This window comes from Aythya marila (genome assembly GCF_965140915.1).
Source record: "Aythya marila genome assembly, chromosome: 2".
Taxonomy (NCBI): Eukaryota; Metazoa; Chordata; class Aves; order Anseriformes; family Anatidae; genus Aythya; species Aythya marila.
Window position 1 is genome coordinate 46,165,156 of NC_139043.1, and position 23,408 is coordinate 46,188,563.

At 45.0% G+C, this 23,408-nt stretch overlaps 3 protein-coding genes across 3 annotated transcripts in view; 1 reads left to right on the forward strand and 2 right to left on the reverse strand.

The window, feature by feature from the left end:
* Positions 1–441: 441 nt before the first annotated feature.
* Positions 442–10,797, forward strand: SLC6A20 (solute carrier family 6 member 20). Its single transcript, XM_082754594.1, has 11 exons — positions 442–614; positions 3,361–3,501; positions 4,097–4,188; positions 4,836–5,063; positions 5,789–5,899; positions 6,343–6,584; positions 7,425–7,587; positions 7,801–8,005; positions 8,218–8,377; positions 8,544–8,709; positions 9,625–10,797. The coding sequence occupies exons 1-11, from the start codon at positions 494–496 to the stop codon at positions 9,772–9,774; spliced, it is 1,779 nt and encodes a 592-aa protein (XP_082610720.1). The 5' UTR covers positions 442–493; the 3' UTR covers positions 9,775–10,797.
* A 148-nt stretch (positions 10,798–10,945) lies between these two features.
* On the reverse strand, positions 10,946–15,680 carry SNRPD1 (small nuclear ribonucleoprotein D1 polypeptide). The gene is made up of 4 exons (XM_082754595.1): positions 15,524–15,680; positions 15,288–15,364; positions 12,817–13,008; positions 10,946–11,125 (listed from the first exon to the last, which is right to left on the reverse strand). Exons 1-4 carry the CDS (start codon positions 15,535–15,537, stop codon positions 11,049–11,051), a joined length of 360 nt encoding a protein of 119 aa, XP_082610721.1. The 5' UTR covers positions 15,538–15,680; the 3' UTR covers positions 10,946–11,048.
* Positions 15,681–15,876: 196 nt separating this feature from the next.
* Positions 15,877–23,408, reverse strand: part of SACM1L (SAC1 like phosphatidylinositide phosphatase) — a 28,897-nt gene continuing 21,365 nt past the window's right edge. Inside the window, exons 13-20 of the mRNA XM_082753770.1 lie at positions 23,309–23,407; positions 20,632–20,770; positions 20,336–20,405; positions 20,165–20,237; positions 19,603–19,696; positions 19,422–19,514; positions 18,692–18,749; positions 15,877–17,949 (exon numbers count right to left, since the gene is read on the reverse strand). Coding sequence (XP_082609896.1) covers positions 17,813–17,949; positions 18,692–18,749; positions 19,422–19,514; positions 19,603–19,696; positions 20,165–20,237; positions 20,336–20,405; positions 20,632–20,770; positions 23,309–23,407 — 763 coding nt within the window. The 3' untranslated portion in view covers positions 15,877–17,812. The remainder of the gene's footprint in view (positions 17,950–18,691; positions 18,750–19,421; positions 19,515–19,602; positions 19,697–20,164; positions 20,238–20,335; positions 20,406–20,631; positions 20,771–23,308; position 23,408) is intronic.

Genomic DNA, 23,408 nt, shown 5'->3' on the forward strand with positions numbered 1-23,408 from the left:
CAATAAAAGCCAGCTCCAACAACCACTAAAACCAGTCCCAAAGGTGCAGAAACATCTTCCCTGTGTTGTCAAATCTAGGCTGGTTTCCCACTCCCCAGAGGAGGCAGCCTTGTGGGGAACAATTTTCCAGTATCACAAACCAAACTACAGCCCCAGTGTTATTTCCTTCCAGTGACAAGCCAGCATGTGAGCCGATAAAAATCCCTGGGCTCACATCCTTCCCAGAAACACCAGTGAAAACCCAAGCAGCTATTCACCCAAAGCACCAATTTTATAGTGCCGTGTGTGTCTATAATCTATTTACCAGCATTCCTCCTTCAGTATGTGCCTGTTAATAAGATTAGTAATTAAAAAGCTTGATAGGAATTGGCAAGCGTGCCTCCACCTTTCCCTCCCCTCGGAGCCGGGTTGGCGTGGAGGCCGCGGGGCTGGCAGAGCACCTGCAGGAGGACGGCAGGACGGCGCTGCTGCAGTCTCTGCCCGCCAGCAGGAAATGGAGAAGTCCCGGCCGCTATGGGACAACCCCGTGCAGTTTGTTTTCGCCTGCATTTCTTACGCCGTGGGGCTGGGAAATGTGTGGAGGTTTCCCTATTTATGCCAGATGTACGGAGGAGGTAAGGGCGGTTTATGGTTCTTGCTTTCTGCTTGTAGGAGAAGCTTGTAGGTAAGCTGAAACTCCAAGTGTGTGTTGTCCATGTTGGTCCCACCAGGATCCAGGGCAGAGCAGGAGGTCAGGTTGATCTGTCTGTGTGTTTCATGAGGAAAGTTCTTTGTACCATGCAGGCAGGAGACATAAAATACCTGGCTCTACCTATAAATCTGTGTTTTAGTTTGCATAAGACCTGCCAGCTGCTCCTAGACAGCGGCACTTTTTTCCTAGAAGTACAGTGAAGCAATGTGAAGGCTGTGTCTTGTAAAGGGGATGGAGGTAGAGTGGGAGATGTAGGTCCGTGTGATATTAGTTTATTACTTTCTTGCCCCATTGAGCCGTGTGAAGGCATCAGAAGCTAGTTCAGTTCTTTGCAAGTTCACAGGTGGGTACTTGAATGTAGTGGAAAGGGGGAGCTGCTTTCACTGATTAGATTTATGGATCCGCTGTAGCATTTCAAGGTGCTGTCATTAATGTGTTGTCTTTTATACCAAGCCTTGCTTTAGGAGGTGATAACTTGGCTGCAAGTCTATCTTGAAACTGGCTAAAACTCCTTAATCAGTAGGAGTTCCTCTGCTAAAACCTCACAGGAAATTTTTAAAGTAGGAAATAAACTGGTATGGGCTAAGTAATAATAATAAAACACCTTTCAAAACTGGAGAAAGACAATGTCTATGTCATATGGCAGCCACAGATGTTCTTCCTTAGAAAACAAGAGTCAGTTAATTAGGTTAATTGAAAAACAACACTCTTCTAGTGTATAACTACCACTGGTTAACTACCATTTTCTGAAGAATCCTCTCTGTATGAACTTTATAGTCTTTTGCTGTCTTTATAAGACATCCCAGTTTTATACAACTTTTCTCATGCGGCATCCATTGTCATAGCATTGGACCCATCTCACTTGTGCATTAAGTGACTGCCTAATTTACTTCTGGTCTGTTTCTGACTTTTCTTCCTTTCAGGAAAGATATACACCAACACATTTAAGTGCTTTTTGCTTGTTTGGTGCAGTGAACATTGGCTTGTAGCTTGCTTTTAAATGCGTAGGTGGTAGGATTTTGTTCATGCTGGTCGTTGAAAAGCCAGCTCGGTGCTGGGACCACAGACCTGCCCCGCAGGATTGGGTCAGGAAAAAAAAAAAAAAAAAGATAATGCCATGGGCAAAATTACAGTAGAAGCTACATGCTGCTGTGTCTGAAGCTTTCTTAGACATTTCAGAGAGCAGAAGTGATGGAAAGGTTGTGATTCTGGGTATCCTTTTCTAAGCAGATAGTAATTAAACTGCATGTGATGAGTGCACCAACAGCCTCTCTTGGCAGACATCCTGAAGGACAGCAAAACTCTCTTCAGAATCAATAGCACAGTAGATGGTGAAAACTCTCTGAAATGTAACCAAAACTGGAACAATTGATTAATCAAAGAAAAAGAAGAACTAAAACCAAATATTTTCTGAAAAACATGTTTTTGTAAGTGTAGTTTCTCCTGTAGTTTTGTCCCCCAGCTACATTTCCCAGTGGAGTGGCAGCTCTCCTTATTGTGAGTCTAAAACTCCTGACAGCAGGCTTTGCTTTTCCTAATTATTTGTCACTGCCCTCTTGGAAATTACTCAGAGGCTTTCCAGGGGTCTGCAAAACCCATGCAGACAAAACATTGTTCCAAGAACTTGAGAGCTGGCTATGCCAGGCACTGGGGGGATGCCAGCAACTGCTTATTTGGCATCTTCCTTGCGGGGAAGCAGGAGCCAGCCCCTGTATTGCCCAGCAGAGCAATAGAGCTCTTATCATGCATGATACTAAGACAAGATATCCGCAGGCTTTACGACCTCCAAAGGCTGATGCTGATCCCACACCAGGATGTCGCAAAACCCCCTCGGTCACCTCCCTTGCAGTTTGGGAAGTTATCTAACAGGCTAACAAAGGGCTTGTTAATAAAGACAGAGCTGGGAGGTAGGAAATTAATTCCCAGAATAAACCGGATTATTGCGCCGTGTTTATTTCCAGTTCTTTGCCTCGGCCACCGCCAGAGCCCATTCCTCTGTGCCACTGCGCCGAGCCCATTGCGAAGAATGTTAATGCCACAGATTAAGTCCTAAATAAGAGATATTTACGTAAATATTTTTGGCTTGTTGTAAAAAGGGAACTAGGAAAGGCTTCATGAAAAAAAAAATCTGGGCTTTGACTCAGTCAGCAGCTCTTTTTTGAAGTCGAAGGGAAGGATTTTTTTTACTTCTCAGCAGAAATTCAAGCTGAGGTGCATCCTGCCTCTTCATCCTCTCTCCCTCACCTCCTGCCAGGCTTCAATAAGTTACTTAAAACTCTCCATTCCGCATGGATGTTCCTGTTGCTTTTCTGTCCACTGCAGAGCACAGCACATGAAGTCCATCTCTCCCTTGCCCTCTTTCTCTCATTACCTTTCAAAAGGCTGGGCTGGCGCTTCGTTACCCGTTAACAACTCCAACCTGTACATTGCTCCAGCTGCTGGTGACATGCAATTTAACAACAGAAGTCCCAGCCATGCCAAATGCCCATGGAAAATTCCCAGTCCCAGACAGGACACCGCTTGAAGACCCCTGAAATATCCCTCAGGGCTGTGCCAGTACGGGAGCCCTCCAGCCAGCCACCACCACCAAGGGCAATTTGGCCATTCCGTGGGCAATATGGTGTTTGCAGGCTGCTGGTTTGCTGGACACTGTCTGTTTTCCCTTGCAGGTGGCTTTTTGATCCCGTATTTCATCATGCTGATCGTGGAGGGGATGCCGCTGCTCTACCTGGAGCTGGCAGTGGGGCAGCGCATGCGCCAGGGGAGCATTGGTGCCTGGAAAATAATAAGCCCCTACCTCTGCGGGGTTGGTACGTTCTCTGTTTCTATCTCGTTTATTTTTATGTCAGTACGTGGGGAGCATGGGTGACTTTGTGTGGAGAGCTTTCTCTCTCAGAGAAGGAAGCAGGCAGGAGGTGGGGCTCCACCATGCTGTGCAAAGCGGCCGCCCAGGCACACAGTGCCAGAGAGGTGTTTTCCCTCTCCCTTGCCAGGCACTGGGACCAGACCCTGCTCGTGCATGGACGCCTGAGCCCCACTGGCTTGGGGCAGGCTGCCAAAATGGTGGCCTGAAGGGCAGGGCTGAACCCAGCCCCAGGCCACCCCTGTGGGGTGCTGGCCTCACTCACTGAGTAGTGGGACAGGGCCTTGGCTTCTCTGTCACGGCCTCCTCTTCACCAGCACCTGGTCTTCACGGCTTTAATAGGTCACTAAAACACCCTGATGGCTCAAATTAACTTGCTTACATGCACCTTTTGTTGTAGCAATAAATTGAATGTTCACCCGCCAGGGTGCCTAGAGGGTAAAGCTCAGTCCAGGCCAGCCCTGTCAGGAGGAGGATTTGCCATCATGCCAGGGCTGGTTTCTGGGCTTTGCTGCTGACCCTGTGCTCCCTCCCACCCACAGGCGTTGCCAGCGTGGTCGTCTCCTTCTTCCTCTCCATGTACTACAACGTGATCAACGCCTGGGCCTTCTGGTACCTCTTCCACTCCTTCCAGGTGTGTGGGCGCCCAGCAGAGTGCCTCAGCCCCATGGAGGGACCCGGGGGGGTTGTGTTGGTGCTAGACATTTTACAGAGCCATCATCAACCTGGGGGAGGGCACAAGCTCCAGAAACCCTCCTGGGTCTTTTCTGGGGGAAAAAACGTGAGGCAGCTGTGTGCCCAGGGGCTTTGCAGCATCTTCTCCTCACCACAAAATGTGGGTCGAGGCCAGTCCCGCTATGCATTGCTTGCATGTGGCTCAGCAGCCGCTGTGGGCTGCTGCCTGGGGTGGGCTGGGTCTGTCCAAAGGCAGGGGAGAGGATCAGGCCTAGGGGAGAGGGTCGTCCCCTGGTGGAGAGGGTTGAGGCTAAACTCTAAGGGAGATGATTGTCCTGAAGGGATAGGGTTGGCTCCAGGACAGGGTGTCAGTCCTTGGAGAAAGGGTTGAACCTAGGAGATATGGTTGGCTCTAGTGGAGATGGACAGAGAGGGTCATCCCCAGAGGAAAGGGGCAGTCCTTGGAGAGTGAGATGTCCCCAGGAGGCACTACCAAGGGAGACAGTCAGCACAGGGCAATGTGGTGCAACATGGGGACAAGCCAGCCCCGGGGGAGAGCCTCCTTCACCTCCATTTCCCCCACCATCCTCCCTCCCTCCCTCACAGGACCCACTGCCATGGGCCACCTGCCCCCTGAACAGCAACCGCACGGGGTACGAGGAGGAGTGTGAGAAGACGTCGTCCACCCAGTACTTCTGGTACCGGCAGACCCTGAACATCTCCCCCTCGCTGGAGACCAGCGGGGCCGTGCAGTGGGAGCAGGCGCTGTGCCTGATGCTGGCCTGGCTGGTGGTCTACCTCTGCATCCTCCGCGGCACTGAGTCCACCGGCAAGGTGAGAAACAGGTGCAGATCCTGGTGACGCTGATCTTGTCAGGAGAAACCAATTCCTCGGGTTTTGTGAGAGGAATAAAAGGACTACTAGGTAGTTTTGATTTCTTTTTATCCGCAACAGAAGTTATGAGGAGGGGGGGAAAGAAATGTCCCGGCTGAGCCTTCACTAAGAACAGAGCTGAGGGCTGTAATCCACAAATCGCATTAGGCAAACACAGAAACCCAAGAGACTGCAAACTAAGTCACCTTTTAAACCTGCTGCAGCTGGGTTTGTGGGCAAAGAAAAAATAAAATAGCCAAAGTGCACTGAAAGTGCATAGCAATAACAATTGTTATTCCACCTTGATTTGACATTTTATGAAATCTGCTGTCCTTCCTCTTAAAGCAGATGTTGACCTTTGACTTGTCAAAGAGCTGCAAACCAATGTTATTCCACTAAATGCAGCAGAACTGAGTTTGTAAAAGCTGCAAATATTTATTTTTTTTTTCCAGTCAGTGAGAAGACTCTCGGGACAGTAGCATGGGTCTTCATTAATAATAAATACCTATTTCCCTAAGACCTAATTCTTAAGTTAGATTTGTCTGAAAATATTTGTTTAAAGGTTAGTACAAGATAACAAATACAATAATGATAATGCTTTATGTACATTAAGTGAGAAAGAGCTAATGTGTTACAGGCAGTCTTGTGTGCTCTTTAGACCAGTGTGTGTCCCCTCCTTCCTGCAGGTCGTCTATGTCACGGCCTCCTTGCCGTACTGCGTTCTCATCATATACCTCATCAGGGGATTAACACTTCACGGTGCTGTCAACGGGCTTATTTACATGTTTACACCAAAGGTATGGAAAAATTGCACTGAGTTTTCAACAAAATGTTATTAGTGACTGAATGTGTAGGTTTTCTAGAGGTGGCAATGCTTCTTCTCTTCCTGTTAAATTTTTGTGGCAGTAGCTTGGCTCAGACGGCTGAAAACCCCCAGCTGTGAGCTGCTGAAGTTCTGCCACATTCCCATGGGCTTCTTGCTTTCACCTGCAGTGCAGGACGTGCCCTCTAGCATATCTTGCAGTATGTTACTTCAAACTGAGCACTGACCCTGCCAAAAAAATGCCCCTGAGCTAAAATGGGTGTGCAAAGGGACCCAACCTGTCTCCCTTCACCCCTGGGTGTGGGGGAACCTCATTGCCATCACTTTCCCTGTCCTTTTTCCTGCAGGCTAGGAGGGGCAGTACTGGGCACTGTGTGTACAGCTTCACAGCCCTGTCCTCCCTCTCTGGTTTTGCAGCTGGAGCAGCTGTCGAACCCCAAAGCCTGGATCAGTGCCGCCACGCAGATCTTCTTCTCGCTGGGCCTGGGCTTCGGCAGCCTCATCGCCTTTGCCAGCTACAACGAGCCGAGCAACAACTGCGAGCGCCACACCATCATCGTCTCCCTCATCAACAGCGCCACGTCCATATTTGCCAGCATCGTGACCTTCTCCATCTACGGCTTCAAGGCGACGTTTAACTACGAAAGCTGCATAAACAGGTGAGGGCTGTGTATTTGGCTTGCTTGCTACTGCAAGCAATTCTTGGGGAAGTAAAAAGGGAGGTAAATAAATAACAGCATGCAGAGCTGGCCAGAGACCAGGCTTGATAGTGCTCTAATAAAGGTAATAGTGCTATTTAAAGCGATGAAGGAGGAGATGAAAGGTCAGAGCTGGATTGCCTTTTGACACCTGGGTGCTGGCTCAGGGCACAGGCTGGCTGAAGAGAGCGGGTTTCCCTGGGCAGGTCACAGCAGTGCTTTCCCGTGTGCCCTGCTCCGGGGGCTGCAGGATGATGGAGGTGGTGGTTAGCAAAACGCAGCAATGCTCTGACACCCCCTTCAAGGCCAATCCCTGTGCCAGGGGCTCAGTGTCCTTGCTGGGGATGTTCTGGAGGCGCTCAGCACCCTGCAGGGTCGTGCCCCCTGGCACAGGGTCTGCAGCAGTTACACTTTTACTCATGTTTTTAGAGCTTTGCATCTATCTGCTGATGGGAGAGGAAGCTGCTCGTCCCCGCTCTTTGCCAAAAGGCTTGTTAGGCTGGGGGTGCGTGTGGAAGTGGGACCGGAGGGCAAAGGGGAAGGGACACCAGCCAGCGTTGGCCCGTGCCCAGAATACCGGGTGCCCTGGCTGATAGCAATGGGGACAAGGGAATAAAACCAGCACAAGTGCTATGCCTCAGCCTCCGGGGTGGTCTGAACCCCTGGGTGAGGCTGGGCTTTCCCTGGGCAGCGCTTGCCCACCCGCTGCTTTCAGCACTGCCATCCTGCTCCCCTTTCCATCACTTGGCCCTGCTGGCTCCATCCAGCCGACAGAAACTAAATCCCCATCGTCCGCCCCAGGGTGATCCTGCTGCTGCTGAATGCGTTTGACCTGGAGGAAGGCTCCTTGACAGCAGACAACCTCAGCGAGATGAAAGACTACCTGATGGCCGCCCACCCGCAGGAATACGCCCAGTTACTGCCGCAGCTTAAAAACTGCAGCTTGGAAGCGGAGTTAGACACGGTAAGGGGCTGCTTTGCGCTGGTGCCTGGGCTCCCGTCCCCCTTAACGTGGCACATCCTGCACCCCTGCGTCCTGAAAAGGGACTGAAAGTGGCAGGAATTGAAACTGGAAGAGGAATTTTAATGCTCCCCATGTAAATGTTTCCTTCCTATAAGCCCACAGGTGATGGAGCTGACACCCCCAGCTCATTCAGTCTCGTTTTCTCACTGTCAGGCTGTCCAGGGAACAGGCTTGGCGTTTATCGTCTACTCTGAAGCCATCAAAAACATGGAGGTGTCTCAGCTGTACTCCGTGCTCTACTTCATCATGCTCCTGATGCTGGGCATCGGCAGCATGCTGGGAAACACCGCCGCCATCCTCACGCCCCTGACCGACAGCAAGCTCATCGCCAGCCGCTTCCCCAAGGAGGTCATCTCGGGTAGGTGCCCACCCCACAGCACCACAGGTCACGCAGGAGAGGGCGCCTGTGCAAAAGCTTTGGGGTCTTGCACCCTTTGAGGGTCCCGCTGTTCTTGAGGGGAGTAGGGAACAGCGAGTACGCTGCCAGAAGGAAATACTTGCACGCCCCCAAGTACTGCATGCTTTCCCTCGCAGTTTGATTCCCAGGTGTGCTCTGCTCTCTCCACGCAGGCGTCGTGTGTTTCATTAACTGCATCATCGGCCTGATATTCACCATGGAGGCTGGCAACTACTGGTTCGACATCTTCAACGACTACGCAGCCACCCTCTCGCTGCTGCTCATCGTGCTGGTAGAAACCATCGCTGTGTGTTACATCTACGGGCTGAGAAGGTAAAAAAAGGTGGCCACAAACGGCCACCTGCACCGCTGTTACCTCTGATTGCTCTCCCGGTCAAGCATGCTCTCCCCTTCCTCTATGTGCACATCTAATTCTGTAGGTGTTTCTGAAGTAACCCAGATCAAGGTGCTTTTTTTTCTTTTTTTCTTAAAAACACAGGTTTGAGAAAGATCTTCACACGATGATTGGCCGCAAGCTCAACTGGTATTGGAAGGTGATGTGGGCCTTTGCTAGTCCTTTGCTAATTATAAGCCTATTTATATTTTACCTCACCGACTACATCCTCACGGGAACGCTTCAGTACCAAGCATGGGATGCCACGCAGGTAAAATAGTTGGTTTTTTTAATTATGTTTTCTTAATTCTTCAAGGACACAGCCTTCCCTCCTAAAGTGTCCTCTGAAAGCAGCTCGAATCAATGCCATTCCTTAGTTTCGCAGAAAGGTAGAACATGAAAAACTTGACCTAGTGTCAGCAATGCCATGCTTCTATAAAATGGACTGATTTCCCTCTAAAACTCCTATAAATTGACCCCTTCAACCAGTAACACTGTATTTGCGTTGACTGAAAACCAAAATACCATTCTAAGATACAGACATTAAACAGAAAAAAAATACCTTCAAATTGTAGTATTTCAGTCAAAATTAATGGTTATTTTAACAAAACTGAGCTGCTGTTGGAATAAATGAATAGCTTTCACAAAGCAGTCCCCTGCTGAAAGTTACCACATCCATTTTTCTTCCTGGCCAAAACACATTTGTAAGAATGCTTAACTGTGTTTATCACAAAGGAATTACTCCTGGGTAAGTAATTGCTGGCTCCAACTGTTTTGTAGAAACAAATTAAGTACCTTGTTCTCACGTCACCACTGATCTGGGAGCCCGCGGAGGGCCAGGCCTGGTGACCAGGTGTCAGCACGAGCCCAGGGGTTCCAGGAGCAGGATGAAAAGCCCTGGCAGGGGTCAGCGCGGAGCCATCTCATTAGGAGAAGCAAATTGAGCCAAAATTTGCTCTTTACCAAAGCTTGCAGAAGTTTTTCCCCTACTATTTTTCTCTTGTATAACAGCTACAGCAGCTCCGTTCTTGTGATCAATTTTAAGCTGGTAAAATTGGGCAAAGAAAAGGGCCGAGGACACGGGTGAGCTCTGTAGCCCACGCAGCACGTGGTGCAGCTTCGTTCGAGGGCAGGCTGACTTCGGGACACCAAAGCACAGCCCCAAGGCTGCTTCTCTCTCTTGCAGGGGCAGCTGGTGACAAAAGACTACCCTGGGTACGCCCTGGCGGTGATAGGGCTGCTGGTGGCATCGTCCACCATGTGCATTCCCCTGGGGGCACTCATCACTTTTGTTCGGAAGAGGCTGAAGAGGGAAAGAGTCTCAACCGTCGCATGAACGCCAGCGGCTGGATTTGGGAAGACCTCACCCGCGCCGGGGCGCTTCTGGAAGACAGCAGCAACCCTTATCTGTAGCAGCTACTTAGAGATTTGAGAATTTTGGGTGCTATATTTACCGAAAAGCGCTCCCGGGAGGTCCCACAATGGTTCAGAAAAGCTCTTCTCTACCAGGATGAAGCTTTAACGCGGCCTCTGAAAGAGGGGGAAAAGCAGAACAGCAGCGCACAAGATGCGAGCCAGCAGGAATTAACCAGCAGCCCGACCCATTGCGTACCTTAGGCAATTCCTTTCCTCTCTGCTCTAGCACTGCCTATCTGGAAACAGGAGCAAGCAGCTGAGCATGTTCCTGGACCAACGTACTGGCAACTATCCTTACCAGTCCACACAGCAGGTGAAACTGTTTGTTGAAGTTTTCTAACGAGAATAATCCCTTTCCTGCAAGGGAGAAGACAGCGTAATGGTGTAACTGCAGCCAACGCGGCGTCTTTCGTATCTGTGGCCAGCAAAGCAGTTTATAAATAAGCTGCAGAAGTTCTCATCTCCAGAAGTAACCTTCCAGGATGCAATTCTGCCCTGTGCTGTACTTGGAATTTGCTAGGGATGCACGATAGGTACACTAAAAATCCTTGTGATAAAGCTCCTTTACGAGCCTCACCCAAGCAGAAGTATGCCCTGTAATTAGCTCTGACAAAGTTCACATCCAAGTATACTTTAATTTTGATCGTGAGAAGCAGCAATGCAGCAGCTCCACAGAACTGTTCCATCTGCCTATGTGAATGTTTTATAAAGGAAGTACCATGTTTAAAATTTAAGCTTCATGTTGTAGAAAACAGTAAAAAGTTTATCTATGAACTTCTAAAGAGGTCACTGAAGAGCAACATAAGGAAAACACTCGCAGGAAACAGGTTGTCAATATAAGGTCTTAATTACATAACCATTAGGAGATGGCAAGAGCCTTATAAAAGAGGGATTCATTTCAAACATTTCCAAAGAACACCAACACAAGCATTTTTCTACGGGACAAAGAGCAAGAGGTAATGTTACAGCCTTCAAGGGTGGATAAAATCTTGAAAATCATAACCAACACCACCAGGACACGCTTAACGTGCAACAGCCTCTACCAGTACGCGCCTCCCCCCCCCAGGCTTAGCTAACACAGGGAAGACAACTTTTTCACTTTTCAGTTTATTAAAAACAGATACCATAAACAAGACCTGTACAAAAAAAAATCCAAAATTGCCCACAATTTGGTAACAGTTGTGTGGTGAGAAGTTATCGTCTCGGGCCCCCTCTTCCTCTTCCACGGCCCCGGCCTCTCCCACGTCCTCGGCCACGGCCTCTTCCAGCGACTTAGCAAATAAAACAGAAAGGATAAACCAAGTGAGACCTGGCAGTGCTTGAACGTAGATTAAAACATTCTGTAGATTTTCTTCTCCCTCAGCTCACATTGTGCTTTACTAAGTATGTTGCAAAAGGGAAATGCACGGTTTAACACACTGAGATCTCCAAGCTCTCTCTCAGGTGTTATGCGAAGTGGCAGCATTTTTTTAAGGATCCCACCACCAAACAGCTCCTACTGCTCTCAGTGGTGCCTGTGCCAATTTCAGACATGATTCTCAGGCTGATTGCTTCCTCCTACTTTTAAATCCTACTATTTCATTGTACGGTAAGGGGAAGATACAATTACAGAGTAATTCAGGCTGAAGGAACTGCTGGAGGTCATATGGTCCACACGGTAACATCGCTTTACCCCCTTTCCCTGACTCCAAAATACTCTGAGGCATCAGCAGACTCAAACCCACTGCACACCGACACCCACAGATCTCTCGGCAGCATCCAGCCTTCCACCACCGATGTAGTTTGCCAAGGAGAGGCCAGATGGTAACAAGTTCTGCAGCCCAAGGGCATTTCCAGACCAAGGCAAAGCGCACTGCAGCACAGCCATGCTCTGAGACAGCTTCAGCACAGTGAGGGCACAGAGAGTACTGAGCGCAGGCACACGGCCCCGTCACAGCTCCTTCTGTTTCTTCAGGGTTACAAAGACACAGCCATGTTCTGGTTCACCTCACATTGTGGGGTTCAGAAAAAAGGTAATCCGCCTGCACTGCACTTTCTCCATGTGGTCAGACTATTTTTAGTGGACATGAGAGGAACAGAACTGCTTCAGGAGCCTTGTCCTTATTCCCTAATAAAGCCGGCAGCCACAACACTGGCGCTTTGTGACACACACCCAAGGCTGCCTTATGCCATTTCAATAAGGTAAACAGATTAATTATGACCTAGTTTTAGAACGTACCATGGATCAAAGACTGCAGATCCAACTACTTAAACATGAATTAGAGGGGAAATGGTACGACATTATCTTAGAGCACAATTAGCTTTCATTTTAACTTCTTTTAAAAACATACAGATTAACCATTGGGCAAATTTTTACTGCCTGAAGACGTACAAATTTTGTGGAGTTTACTGGATATTAATTTTTAAGTGCGGAATGAAATTGAAGTATTCCCTCTACTATTAGGCTTCCAAGGAACAGGGCCTTTTTTCTACAGAAAGCAGCTCGTCAGAGTACAGCTTTGACTCCCTCCCAGTTCAGAAGTCTCTCCAATTCAGTTCTCCAGGAGTTTATTTCTATCCACTACCAAGCAGGATTTCAGTTCTGCCCTGTTCATGAGGATGTTCTGCACTTTCTTATTAGGCTACATTTGAAGTATACAAACTGGGGAAGCAGAAAAGACAGTCTGAAAAGAGGAATTGTAAATCACTTTGCTGTCACCTCTGAGAATGTGACAGGTTAAGACTTACTCAAGCTTAAAAACATTTGCATTTTTAAAACAGAAGCTTGAGAAGTCATAAAAATAATTTCACATGAAAGAAAACTCTACAGAGGCCAAGAAGGTAGGCAAGGCAGAGCGAGGAAGGTCAGTATCAAACCCTTGAATGAATGTGAGAGAACAAGCTGCCCAATGCAGACACTAATCGTATTCAGATTCAGAGATCCCAAAGGCAGAACAAACAGACTGGGAAACCACAAACTAACCTGCTTCTCTCTTCTTGGACTTGACTTTTGGCTCAACATCCACTAGCAAAGTATCCAGCGGCAAACTGTCTGGCAGAATGAAGTAGCGGATGTTGTTCCCTCGAATACTCAGCGTCTCCAGCTGTACGGGTTCTCTGTTCTTCAGCGTCATTTTGACCGCTTTGAGATGAGTATTCATGCTGACATCCACCCCTGGAACAACACAAGCCCCATTTTCACAGATGGAAGCACGTAAGAACACCCAAAAAGGGACCATCTGACGTACACACATGCTTCAAGTTTTATCCTGTTCATTAAAACACACTTCTGGCTCTATACCATTCATTAATTAAGCTTCTAACTGCAAGAAACTACATCTTTTTTCTCCCTTAAATCATGCTCAATAATGTATCAGCTGCTGCCCACAACACCTCAATGAAAATTTGTTGTTGGAAGAACCATTTGCTCCTAGCTGAACAGTATTGCCAGAGGTCTTCATCTAGATCCTAGACAGTCACAGCAATTCTGTGAACAATTTAAACAATTCCTTTAAGCGACAAATAAACTGCTGTTTTTACAGAAGTCTAGCATTAGCCTTTTTGCTCCTTCAAAAATGAAGCAAAACAAACCATTGAGCAGGGGGGAAAAATGATAATTTCCTCTTGCTATAGGCCTACGAAAAAGCCCAACTATCAGGCATTTATTTTCTGATAAAATACATCTAATTCTAGTGTGATTTCTTTTATGAAATAGAAAACTAAGAGCCAATCCAAATAAGAGTAATTTTTGAGATAAAAAATAGACAAAAGATGGAAATTCTAATTTACAAACATTAATTTTTGTTAACTCGGTGACCCATCTGAGCAAGATTTTAGTGTGCTCAAACTTCTGTACAGACAACCAACCCTTCGTGGTCAAAACACTGTCTTGTTTCACAAATACGGACAAACAAACTGTAAGACGTTTTACCGAGGCAAATAATGTGAGCAAGCAGCAGGCCAGAACCGGGAGAACTGCCGTCCTATTCTCATTTTCCTATCCTCTCCCCCATTTCTACATTTTGTGTGGTTCTGGCTCCTGTACTGCACCCGTCCTGTCCCCTCCTGTCAGCGTGAGCGTTACCCAAACCCGCTCCTTCAGCAGGGCTGCTCCGGCAGCGGAAGGAGGAAGAGGAAATGGCGCGAACCCGGGAGCTGTTACCGGGGTTTGTGCATCAACGTAAAGGGAAGCCTGTCCCTTTAGAAACAGGGATTGCATTCAGAGGTTTTTACAGATCCTTAGCAGAGCACGAGAGAGAATTTGCTCAATAATCAAGCCCAGAAGCAGCGAGGTCAGAAGGAGACATGCAGGCCGTGTGCCTCCTACCTAGCTGGGTTCATGGAGCACGCTGCACTCTGATACCGGGCGGTGCATTCAGGTGCTAATCAGCGCTGATGCATCTGGCTGCAAAATAATGCCAATTTTTTTAACTTTGCCAAATCTCAGCAGATTGCTACGGCCCAAAAAAGCACCTAAACAATCCCCTGGCTTACAACTTTGCCAAGTTTGAACTGCTTTTTGTTCTTCTTTTAGTTGGAGTAGAAAGAGCCTCCAAAAGCAAATTCAAGTGGGTGAAGGAAAGGAGATCAAGCACGGTCATTAGCTTAACCACAACGGTTTGCTTTAAGAAATGCAACAGCCCCACCTACATACCTGAGTGTCTTTAAGTAATTCTAACATGATATTGTTCGGGGAACACTCAGTCTCTGATGCTACTCAAGCAAACAACAGTCCATGCGTTTTTCCACACACATGAGAATGAAATAATCACCTACACAGGCTCCCCCAGCAGCCTTCAGTTCAGTGATACAAAGGAGCACCTTCATTTTAGGGATCAGCACAGACACTAAACGCTTCCCCAGACATTAATACTCACAAAATTATTGTGTGTGACAGACCTTGGGCAACAGCAGGATGCCATGTTCTTGACACCAGGATTCCTCTTTGCCCTTAATCCCTATGCTCACATCTTCCCAAGCTACATGTCTTCAGAACAGTTTCACAAAACCAATGCAAGGATATGCAAAGATGCAGATCCATGCAAGTTCACCACAAGCAGAGCAAAAACAGGCTTGAAGGAAGTAACTCACTTTTAGATTAATACTGCTTATACGTGAAGTTTAACCAAGTTAAGGCTGCATCAACATTTAACGCTTGCTGCTTCTATGTACTACTATTTTAAGGAAAAAAATCCCTCTGCTGGTGACTTGGGTGTAGTGTTTTTATGTGACAAGCAAAGTCAGAAGTACTGAAGCATCTTATAAACGTTTAGGCTGTATCCACCATCAGTTTTATAAGGCAGCAAACCTACCTTACCGATATAACCATGCTGCTAAAGCTCTAAGCGAGTATTACAGCAGCTTTGCCCACAAAATGGCTGGGAACGGGGAGATCTTCCTTCACCCCCGATCCTACTCCTAAACAAAGCTCCGTTTACGAGCTCCGCGCCCTACCCGTGATGGTTCCGTGCACCTGCGTCCCGTTCTTCAGCTCGATGGTGACGGTCTCGTGGCTCAGCTTCATTAGGAACCTGCCAATTAGGAAGGCGCCGTTAATTCCCCAACCGTCACCGCCTGACGCGGGGCCGCTCCCGCCAAGCGCCACACGGGCGCCATGGCGGTTGGCGGCCGTTATGGCGGCCGTTGGTGATGGCGGGCGGGCGGGCGGCCATCCGCCGCCATCCGCTCACCTGACGAGCTTCATGGCGGCCGGAGCCCGGCGCCGCGGCCGGGGGGCTTCGTGCGGGCGGCGGGGAGCGGCGGGGCGGCTGCGGGGGGCTCCTGCCACAGGGCAGCAAGCGGCCGCCGCCCACAGCGCCAAGCGGCGGAAGCGGCGCGGCGGAAAGGGCCGGGCCCGGCCCCGCGACTGCGCCCTCGGCTGCCGGCAGGGCCGAAATTTAAGTCCTCGAACAGCGAAAGTCGCCTCAAAAAGACCCAAAATAGAGCCCCAGCTGCCGGCCTCCCACTGAGAAATAGTCCCCAAGGAACAAGGGGGAGGCGCGGCTGCCCCAAAGCACACACGGCACCAGACAGCAGCTAGAAAATTTGGGCATTTATTGTCCTTCACGAGCACACCGTTTGTGACTCTAGAATACAGACTGTGCAAAGCACTGAAATACAGATGCCTTCCGGCTTCAAAAGCCTACATTAGGCTGTGACTTACGATCCATTTTTAGTCTGTCTTACCATCCATTTAATCACATTTGGTCTTTGCCACAATAAGTTTTTCCACCACAGATGCCAAGGTTCAGTTCTAATCTGCACAACAACCAAGTTCCAAATGGCACCTGCCCGTGAGCCATAAAAAACATTAAATAGTGAGATTATGATGTTTTGTACCTTGTGTCTGTTACAGAGTTCATGTTCAGAAACGTTAAGTTAGAGGATTTTCCAGTTAACCGCCAACTGGTACTTCCATTACAGCATCTAGAAGCTAACAGATACTTCGCAAGTACTAGTGTTTATGAGCAGGTTATGTTTACACAAAACCCAGAGAGGCCTCCAGAAACATTCAAGATTAAAATGAACAGTTAACAATTGCAAAAATCTGTACATATTTTCAGTCATAACACAGTGAAACACTGGATTATCAGTGTCTTATGTTCTAGCTTCAATGACAACTGTGCTAGTTCTAATATTCTACATATTTCTCCCTTCCCCCCATTTAAATTTTATAGTCGCAATCTGAATATACAGCTGTACTTACAGGAAATATTAAACAATGCACAGCGCCTTAAGCAAGTTTCATCTCTGGTTTCAAACAAACCATATAAAATAAGTGACAAAATAGTTTAAAATTGGTCCTTGATTAAGATTACTTTTTTTTTTTTTTACAGCTTGGAAGCACTAAATTTAAAGACACACATTTATTGTTAACCAACACAAATTACAGTGTAGCTTTTTAACTTTTTTTTTTTTTTTAGTGTTATATCATCATGCACAAAAAAGCAAGCTGCTGCTCCCAAGTGCAACCATGGTGTTAGGCCGACACTTTCTCCTCAGATTCTTACTCCTTTTTTTTTTTGTAAATTATTTCAACAAACAGAAAGTACAGAAGCAGCTGACTAGCAAAACAATATGAAGTTCACCTTTTACATTGTGACTGCTCTTAAAGTAACGGAATACTTTGGACCTTTAGCATAAAGAAGGTTCAATAAACACCGCAAATGATTTTTACATTCTTTGATTTCATTTACATATTTAGAAAAAAATCTTGACTTCAATGTGCTAACTAATGAATCATCATCTGGAGGCTGTAGTACTGAAACAGTGCAAGACATTTGCAACTTCAGGAGCATCCAATTACACCGTCCTTTCACCCAAACAATGATTAGTAGAATATTGCATCAGTCCCAGATAAAACACAGGACACAAAGCTCATTTTGGAAGAGCATTAGGATTCAATAGATCCTTTAAATTGGTGGGGAAAAGAAACACACACAAATGCACAAAGGACTTGTTAACATGGACTTTATCACAGCAAATGTAATCCAGCTATGAGTCTTGGAATGAGACTTTCTGTTCTTATGACGACTTATTTGTTCAAAGAAGCTCCGTTATTAGTGCTTCAACTCCTAGGTATTTTGAGATATGAACAGCATCAGAGCTCCCTCCTGTCAAGCCAGAACAGAGAACAAAATTCAGCTGAAATTGCACATTTGGACTGTGAGCTAAAGCAGTCCACTTACACCCTACAACATGAAAGCCAGCTTTTTGGTGTCTGGAATCTTTGAATCATCTCAGTAAACCGAGTGGAGCCCCCTCCACAAATGCAATATTCCAAAAACCATTGCAACTAAGGTTGCCGAGTCACATCTCAGTTGAAAGCTACCACCAAAGGACACTATTTTCTCTCCCCACAAGGCTGCCAAGGAAGAATGTTCATTAGACCACAGTTTGGTGTGGAAAGCAGGTCAGTAGAGACTCCAGGCGTGGCTTGAGGAATCCTCAGTACCAAGCCGCTTTCCACACACACAAATTCAGTCCATCTTCTCTTTCTGGACCAACTTGGGTGCATCTACAAAATCCTTGCCGTTGTAAAGGATGATGGCAAAGGTTCCAAAGCTTGCACTTCCCCAGAAAAGCACATAGGCCAGTGTCTCAGTCCATGTATCACCTGTTAAGAGTCAGACACCGTAGTTTATTATTTCCAACTATCAGAAAGAGTATCTAAATACAAAACCAAGATATTGCAAGCTCTCCACAGATATCAAATGAAGTTAAAGTGCTTCAAAGGAACTAGGGTCTTCTCGTATACCATTCTGCATTTCCTTACCTAGCAGTTGACTTGACAAAGTTGCTTGTTCATAAACTACTGTTCTGTTTGCCACATAGCTGTTAGAATGCTTTGACACTACTACAGAGGTCACAGAGTCAAGAACCCCACTGGCACTAACACTAGAAAGTCCAAGACAAAAGCAGAAAGCAAAGACTTCAATTCCCAGCACAAACGTAGGCTAGGGGAACATTGGTCAGGCTGAGTTTATGACTATATCTGGCTTGTCTGAATTGCCTTTGTGCCAAAAGTTAAGAGAGATTCTTCAGGAGATTCATCCAGGCTATAGTACAGCTATACATCTACTCAGGTAAGACTTAATTCAGGGATTCAGGGCCAATTAATTGCCCCCAAGTGACTTCTACAAAAGTTTTAGTACTGTTTTCTATATTACCACAGATTTTTCCACATTAATGGTATTGTGCTGACCCTCAGTCTCCAGAGCCTTGCTCAAAACACCTTTCAATATGACTGAGAAGCACATTTAAACTGAATATTTTCTAAATAACCTTTTGAATGGAAAAAAAAAAAGTCCCCACAGAAGCAAGCTAATTTGGGGAAATTTAATACAGCAGCAACTTACCAGCCATTAGCAAACAAATAATGCACATGGAGAAAGCAACCACCATAATAATAGGCAACTAGGGAAAGAAAAAAAGAATAATTAGATGATATAATAGCACATATATTTCTTAATTTCCTTTAAGCTAGAACGTATTGCAAAGCTATTTACTACGTTTACCATAAAATTGCTTCAACTGCTGATGTCAGGTACTACTGTAAAATTTTGGAGAGTTCCAAAATGTGGTGAAGTGTGCTCAGTACTGAGGTTCAGAATTAAAACATCTATTGGATAAGATTTAAAGTATTCAAAAAAAAAAAAAACACTAGCTACCAATTAAACCCCTAATGTCCCCAAACACCATTTTGGTGCATAAAAGGTGAGGAGAAAAAAAAAAAGCTTTCTTCATGTTACAGTCTATGCTTCTGCATGAAATATAAGAGATCTTCACAAGCTTCTTCTGCAGAAGGAAACAGTCATTGATGGTGATTAGTAGAATTTCTCCCTTTCCAGGGGCTGAAGCACATCTAAAAAAAAGCAAGCAGCATTTTTTTCAATACCTCAAGGACACTCCATTTTCTGTCAAGGAAACAGTCTGGGTTTAGTCCTATATGCAGGTACCATAGGAACAGAACTGTATTATAGGGACACTCCATTACTAAATAGACGATTGCCACTTTGTCTTACTGATGCAAGTGACTAAACAGGCTTCATGTGTTTCTCCGAACATGAGCAAAGTCCCCATACTCACAGCTAAGAACTTCCAATCTTTCTTGACGTGCAGAGGACTAGCAGGTTCTACTTCATCCACTGAGTAATTTCCAAGAAAGAGATCAATAGCGTCCTGGAAGAGAAACAGAGCAAGAGTTAAAACCCACAGCAAGTTTAATACAGATCAGCTACGTTTTCCCACAGTTAAAAGCTTAACTTACTTGTCTAAATCCATCAGAAAAGTTATTTTTGTAGTAACGTACTAAGGAGTTCCAGCCATCCATTATTAAGCCCCACTGAGTCCTCTTTCCAGTTCTGCAAGAAGTTTTGAAAAATATTTGTAATAAATGTATACATTCAGGAAAAGAGTTGCAAATTTACAGTCCTTTCATTGTTCAAGTGTGTACTATGTTTAACAAATACCTACACATACATAAAATAGTCTAGTGCTACCTCTGCATTAACACCACACACACATTTGTAACAAAAATTTGAAAAACAGAATTTCCCTTCCACCCTTCTCTCCATCCCACGACACAAATGTACATTGAAGAGGCTCATTTTCTTGTTTTTATTTCCAGCATTTCTTTATCTCCTTTCATACTAACACAGCAAAGAATAGTGTTCTTCTATAGATTCTAGTCCCATATTTTACCAATTGAACTAAATGATTGAAAAATTCAGTAATGTCTAAGCCCCAAATTAGCGATCTTTTCAGATATGAAAACCTAAAGAAAGCCCCAAATGTGCACAAAAACACCTTTACAAGAAAGGGTGACTTGCCTTGTGTAATCTGTCTTTAAGGCACCAGTTCCAGCATATTGTTTGGCACAAGCATTAGCATTATCAGCCCATGCTGTGAACAGGAAAACATTGAGAAAGGTTAAGGAAGTTATTTACTTTGTTTGGAAAAGGGATTATTTTTTTTGTTTTGGAACTCTATGAGCTGCATACCATTTTTGTAGATTTTCTCAAAGTCAGCCTGCTCCTCAATTCTCTGTCCAACATGCAAAACACCTAGCCTCTGAAACAAAAAGCATATTGAAGCTCACTAGCAGGTCATTAGAAACATTAGGATTTGCTTTTAGAAAAAACGTAATTCATTAAACTAGAATCTGGCCAGAGCATTTCAAACAAATGCTACAGTAACTGAAGTATACAAGCTTTTATTGAAGTGTTAAATTACGTTACAGTTCCAAACAAAGCCTTCCTGCTCTTAAAAGCTTGTTAAACAAAAATAAAACATTTACCTGAAGCTGGGCTTGAAGAGATCGGCGCGCTAACAAGCTCTGAATCACATTTGTCCGATCAAGGCAGTCCATACAGTTACTGCGGAATATTCCTTCCTGCTGAGTCACGATTTTACCATCGGAATCAACTAGAAAATAACTAACACACACAATCCACCTAAGTATTTACAGATAAGTCTAGATAAAGTGCACATTTTCACAATATTCTAGCAGCCAAAACAGTTGTCTAGAGCATATGGAGAGTTGTTGGCCATGTCTCTGAACTGTGATACCTCCCTGAATGTTTCCCCTCCCACGATGAAAAGCAGCAATCAATACATGAACATTTGGTAATCTGAACAATATTCACTAGTATCTGCCACTGTGACGAGCAATTTCTAGCACAACAGTGACTTAAGTTTTATGTTTCTGTGTTATTATAGTCCTAGTTCCACAGTTAGCAAAATCACTAGCAGAGCATAAACATCAAAGTAACCAGATTTGGACCTGGAGTTACCAGCTTCAGTCCAGTCACCACCACCACGGAGTAATAAAAACTGTCAGGAACATTTCTTCCACAAAGGTATTCAAGTTTTTAAGGCCACTGCTGAAAGTCTCCTACCATCAGTTCTTCTCATCCTCTTCTCCATTATATGAAGATCTGAGGGACCCAGGTGTTCCCTCTTGTAACTACATATGCTAATCATGACCTCTTTTTTTTTTTTTTTTTTAAACCAACTAAACCAGTCACTTCTCCCTCAACTTCTCAGTAACTGGTATTAAACAGCTCATTTTAAATATTGAATTGCATGCAAATATTTTGATAACTGAGCTAGTGAAACAAATAGCAAATCAAATCATCCATTGGATACATGAATGGGACTTATCCTTCTGCTGCAGCATTAAGCTCCCAGTTGCTTAAAGATGTGCAGATCATACTCTGTAGATTAAGTTACTCCCTTAGGTAATTCTGAACTCCGAATTTGGACCAGTATACAATCCACTGCTACTGCACAGCATTTTAAGACTAAAAAAATGATACTAGAGTTATGTAGTACTAAAAATCAAGAACCCTACTTAGAAGCATATGCATTTACTTTGATCAGCCCTGTGTTAAGAAGATCTAGTTTTCTAATTCTTGAAGAACTAGTTTTATTAAACTGTTTTACATTGTTGAATGATTAAAGGAGTTTACACCCACGAAAACTTGGTTTTCCCCTCCTCCCTTAAGATTTGCCTAAAACTGGTATTAGGATAAGTAGCATAGCTGAACAGTAGGCATTTCTGGTTCATGACAGATTAAGTAATGCATATCCTGTAACAGCTCTTTAAAAATCATTAAAACACAAGAGTAAACCTTCTACCGGATCTTTTGCAATCTGTAGAAGATGGAAGTGTTTGCCTCTCTCTGGGGTGCAGAATTATTTTTAAGAGCATCAGAATTCAGGTATTTCCTGTTACTATTTGAACAATGGTCACCCAAGATGAAATAAAACAAAGCAAGGTAGAAGCAACCTGATCTTGAGGAGGAGCTTTCATTTCTCTATCTTGTAACAGACACAACCTCCTTTTTCATTTCAAGACAGCTTGGTTCTTTTGTAAGCCTCCAGTGGCAGTTGACAGTAAACACGTGATATGATTCTCAGCATTCACTCTAATAAAGGATCCTTGCTGTGTAGAAAACCTACACTTATTTCTCCTTCTTTGAAGTGCTCTGAAACCAATTTATTCTGCTCTTCAGGAGGGTTAAGGGCCCATTTTTGGGGGTGGGGAAAACTGTATTCACTACCACACGATAAATTCATATTGTTCTGACAGTCTTCAATCGAAGCAATCTATCTCATCCATGCAACTCCTGTTCTATTCTGCACCTCATGCTTCTTTTTAGTTACTAGAACATTGTCATTTCTGTAGCGTGCCTAAAGCAGGAAGTAGATCAGCTAACACAGGACCTATTAGGAAGGAAGCAATCGGAGAAGCAGAACAAAGAATGCCATTGTCCTATCAAGCTACACATCTACAAGTAGCAAAGACCAAGAATTGCTTAATGCAATAAACTCAGAGCACAAGATACATACTTAAGTTGATTTGGATGCTTAATCTGCTTTTATGTGACTTAAAAACAAAGTGAGGATTTAGTTTCTTGTGGATTACTTTTGTTACCACAGACCAACAATCAGCTAGTGCCAAGGTCTGCTACAACAAACAGTGTGCATTAAAGATATAAAACACTTTCAAAAAACAACAAAAAGTGTGTACAGGGCTGGAGCCAAGGGAGCACTAACTTTTTAACATCACATAACAGAAAGTTTTGCTGTTAACACAAGGAATGACTCCTGGTTTAGAAACTACCAGGAAAGGAAATTTTTTTATTTTTTAAATATAATTTCAGTTGTATGCATGCTGGTTTCTTCATTAAATCATTTATCTAAAGGACAAAGGCAGTTCTTAAGGTACAACACAGGACTGCTGTGGTTCTCAAAGCCTTTTTATTAGGACATAAAAGAGGGCTCTGTATTTTACCTACTAACAGGTCTTTAACCTTGCACCAGGTATTAGCAAGAGATAAAAGATATGAAAGCATTGATGTATAGGAATACATCATCTTGACAGAAGATTACAGGTCTGTTTTTAGTATTCCTTAACTCAAGAAAACAGTCTTATTTTAACAGTACAGAAGTGAGAGAACCAGCCTTACCTAAACTCATCTTGCTGTTCTGCTAGCTGATCCACCAAAATCTGAAGTCGATCCCACCTCATCCGACTGCACTCTTTATGGAAGTCAAATGCTATGTATC

Coding starts and splice junctions, on each gene's coding strand:
- SNRPD1 (XM_082754595.1), bottom strand. Junction 13,009..15,287: donor GGTGCACGGAACCATCACGG/GTAGGGCGCGGA, acceptor GTGTTGTTCCAG/GGGTGGATGTCAGCATGAAT. Junction 11,126..12,816: donor GTCCAAGAAGAGAGAAGCAG/GTTAGTTTGTGG, acceptor TTATTTGCTAAG/TCGCTGGAAGAGGCCGTGGC.
- SLC6A20 (XM_082754594.1), top strand. CDS start 494: ATGGAGAAGTCCCGGCCGCTATGGGACAACCCCGTGCAGTTTGTTTTC. Junction 4,189..4,835: donor ACCTCTTCCACTCCTTCCAG/GTGTGTGGGCGC, acceptor CCTCCCTCACAG/GACCCACTGCCATGGGCCAC. Junction 5,064..5,788: donor GCACTGAGTCCACCGGCAAG/GTGAGAAACAGG, acceptor TCCTTCCTGCAG/GTCGTCTATGTCACGGCCTC.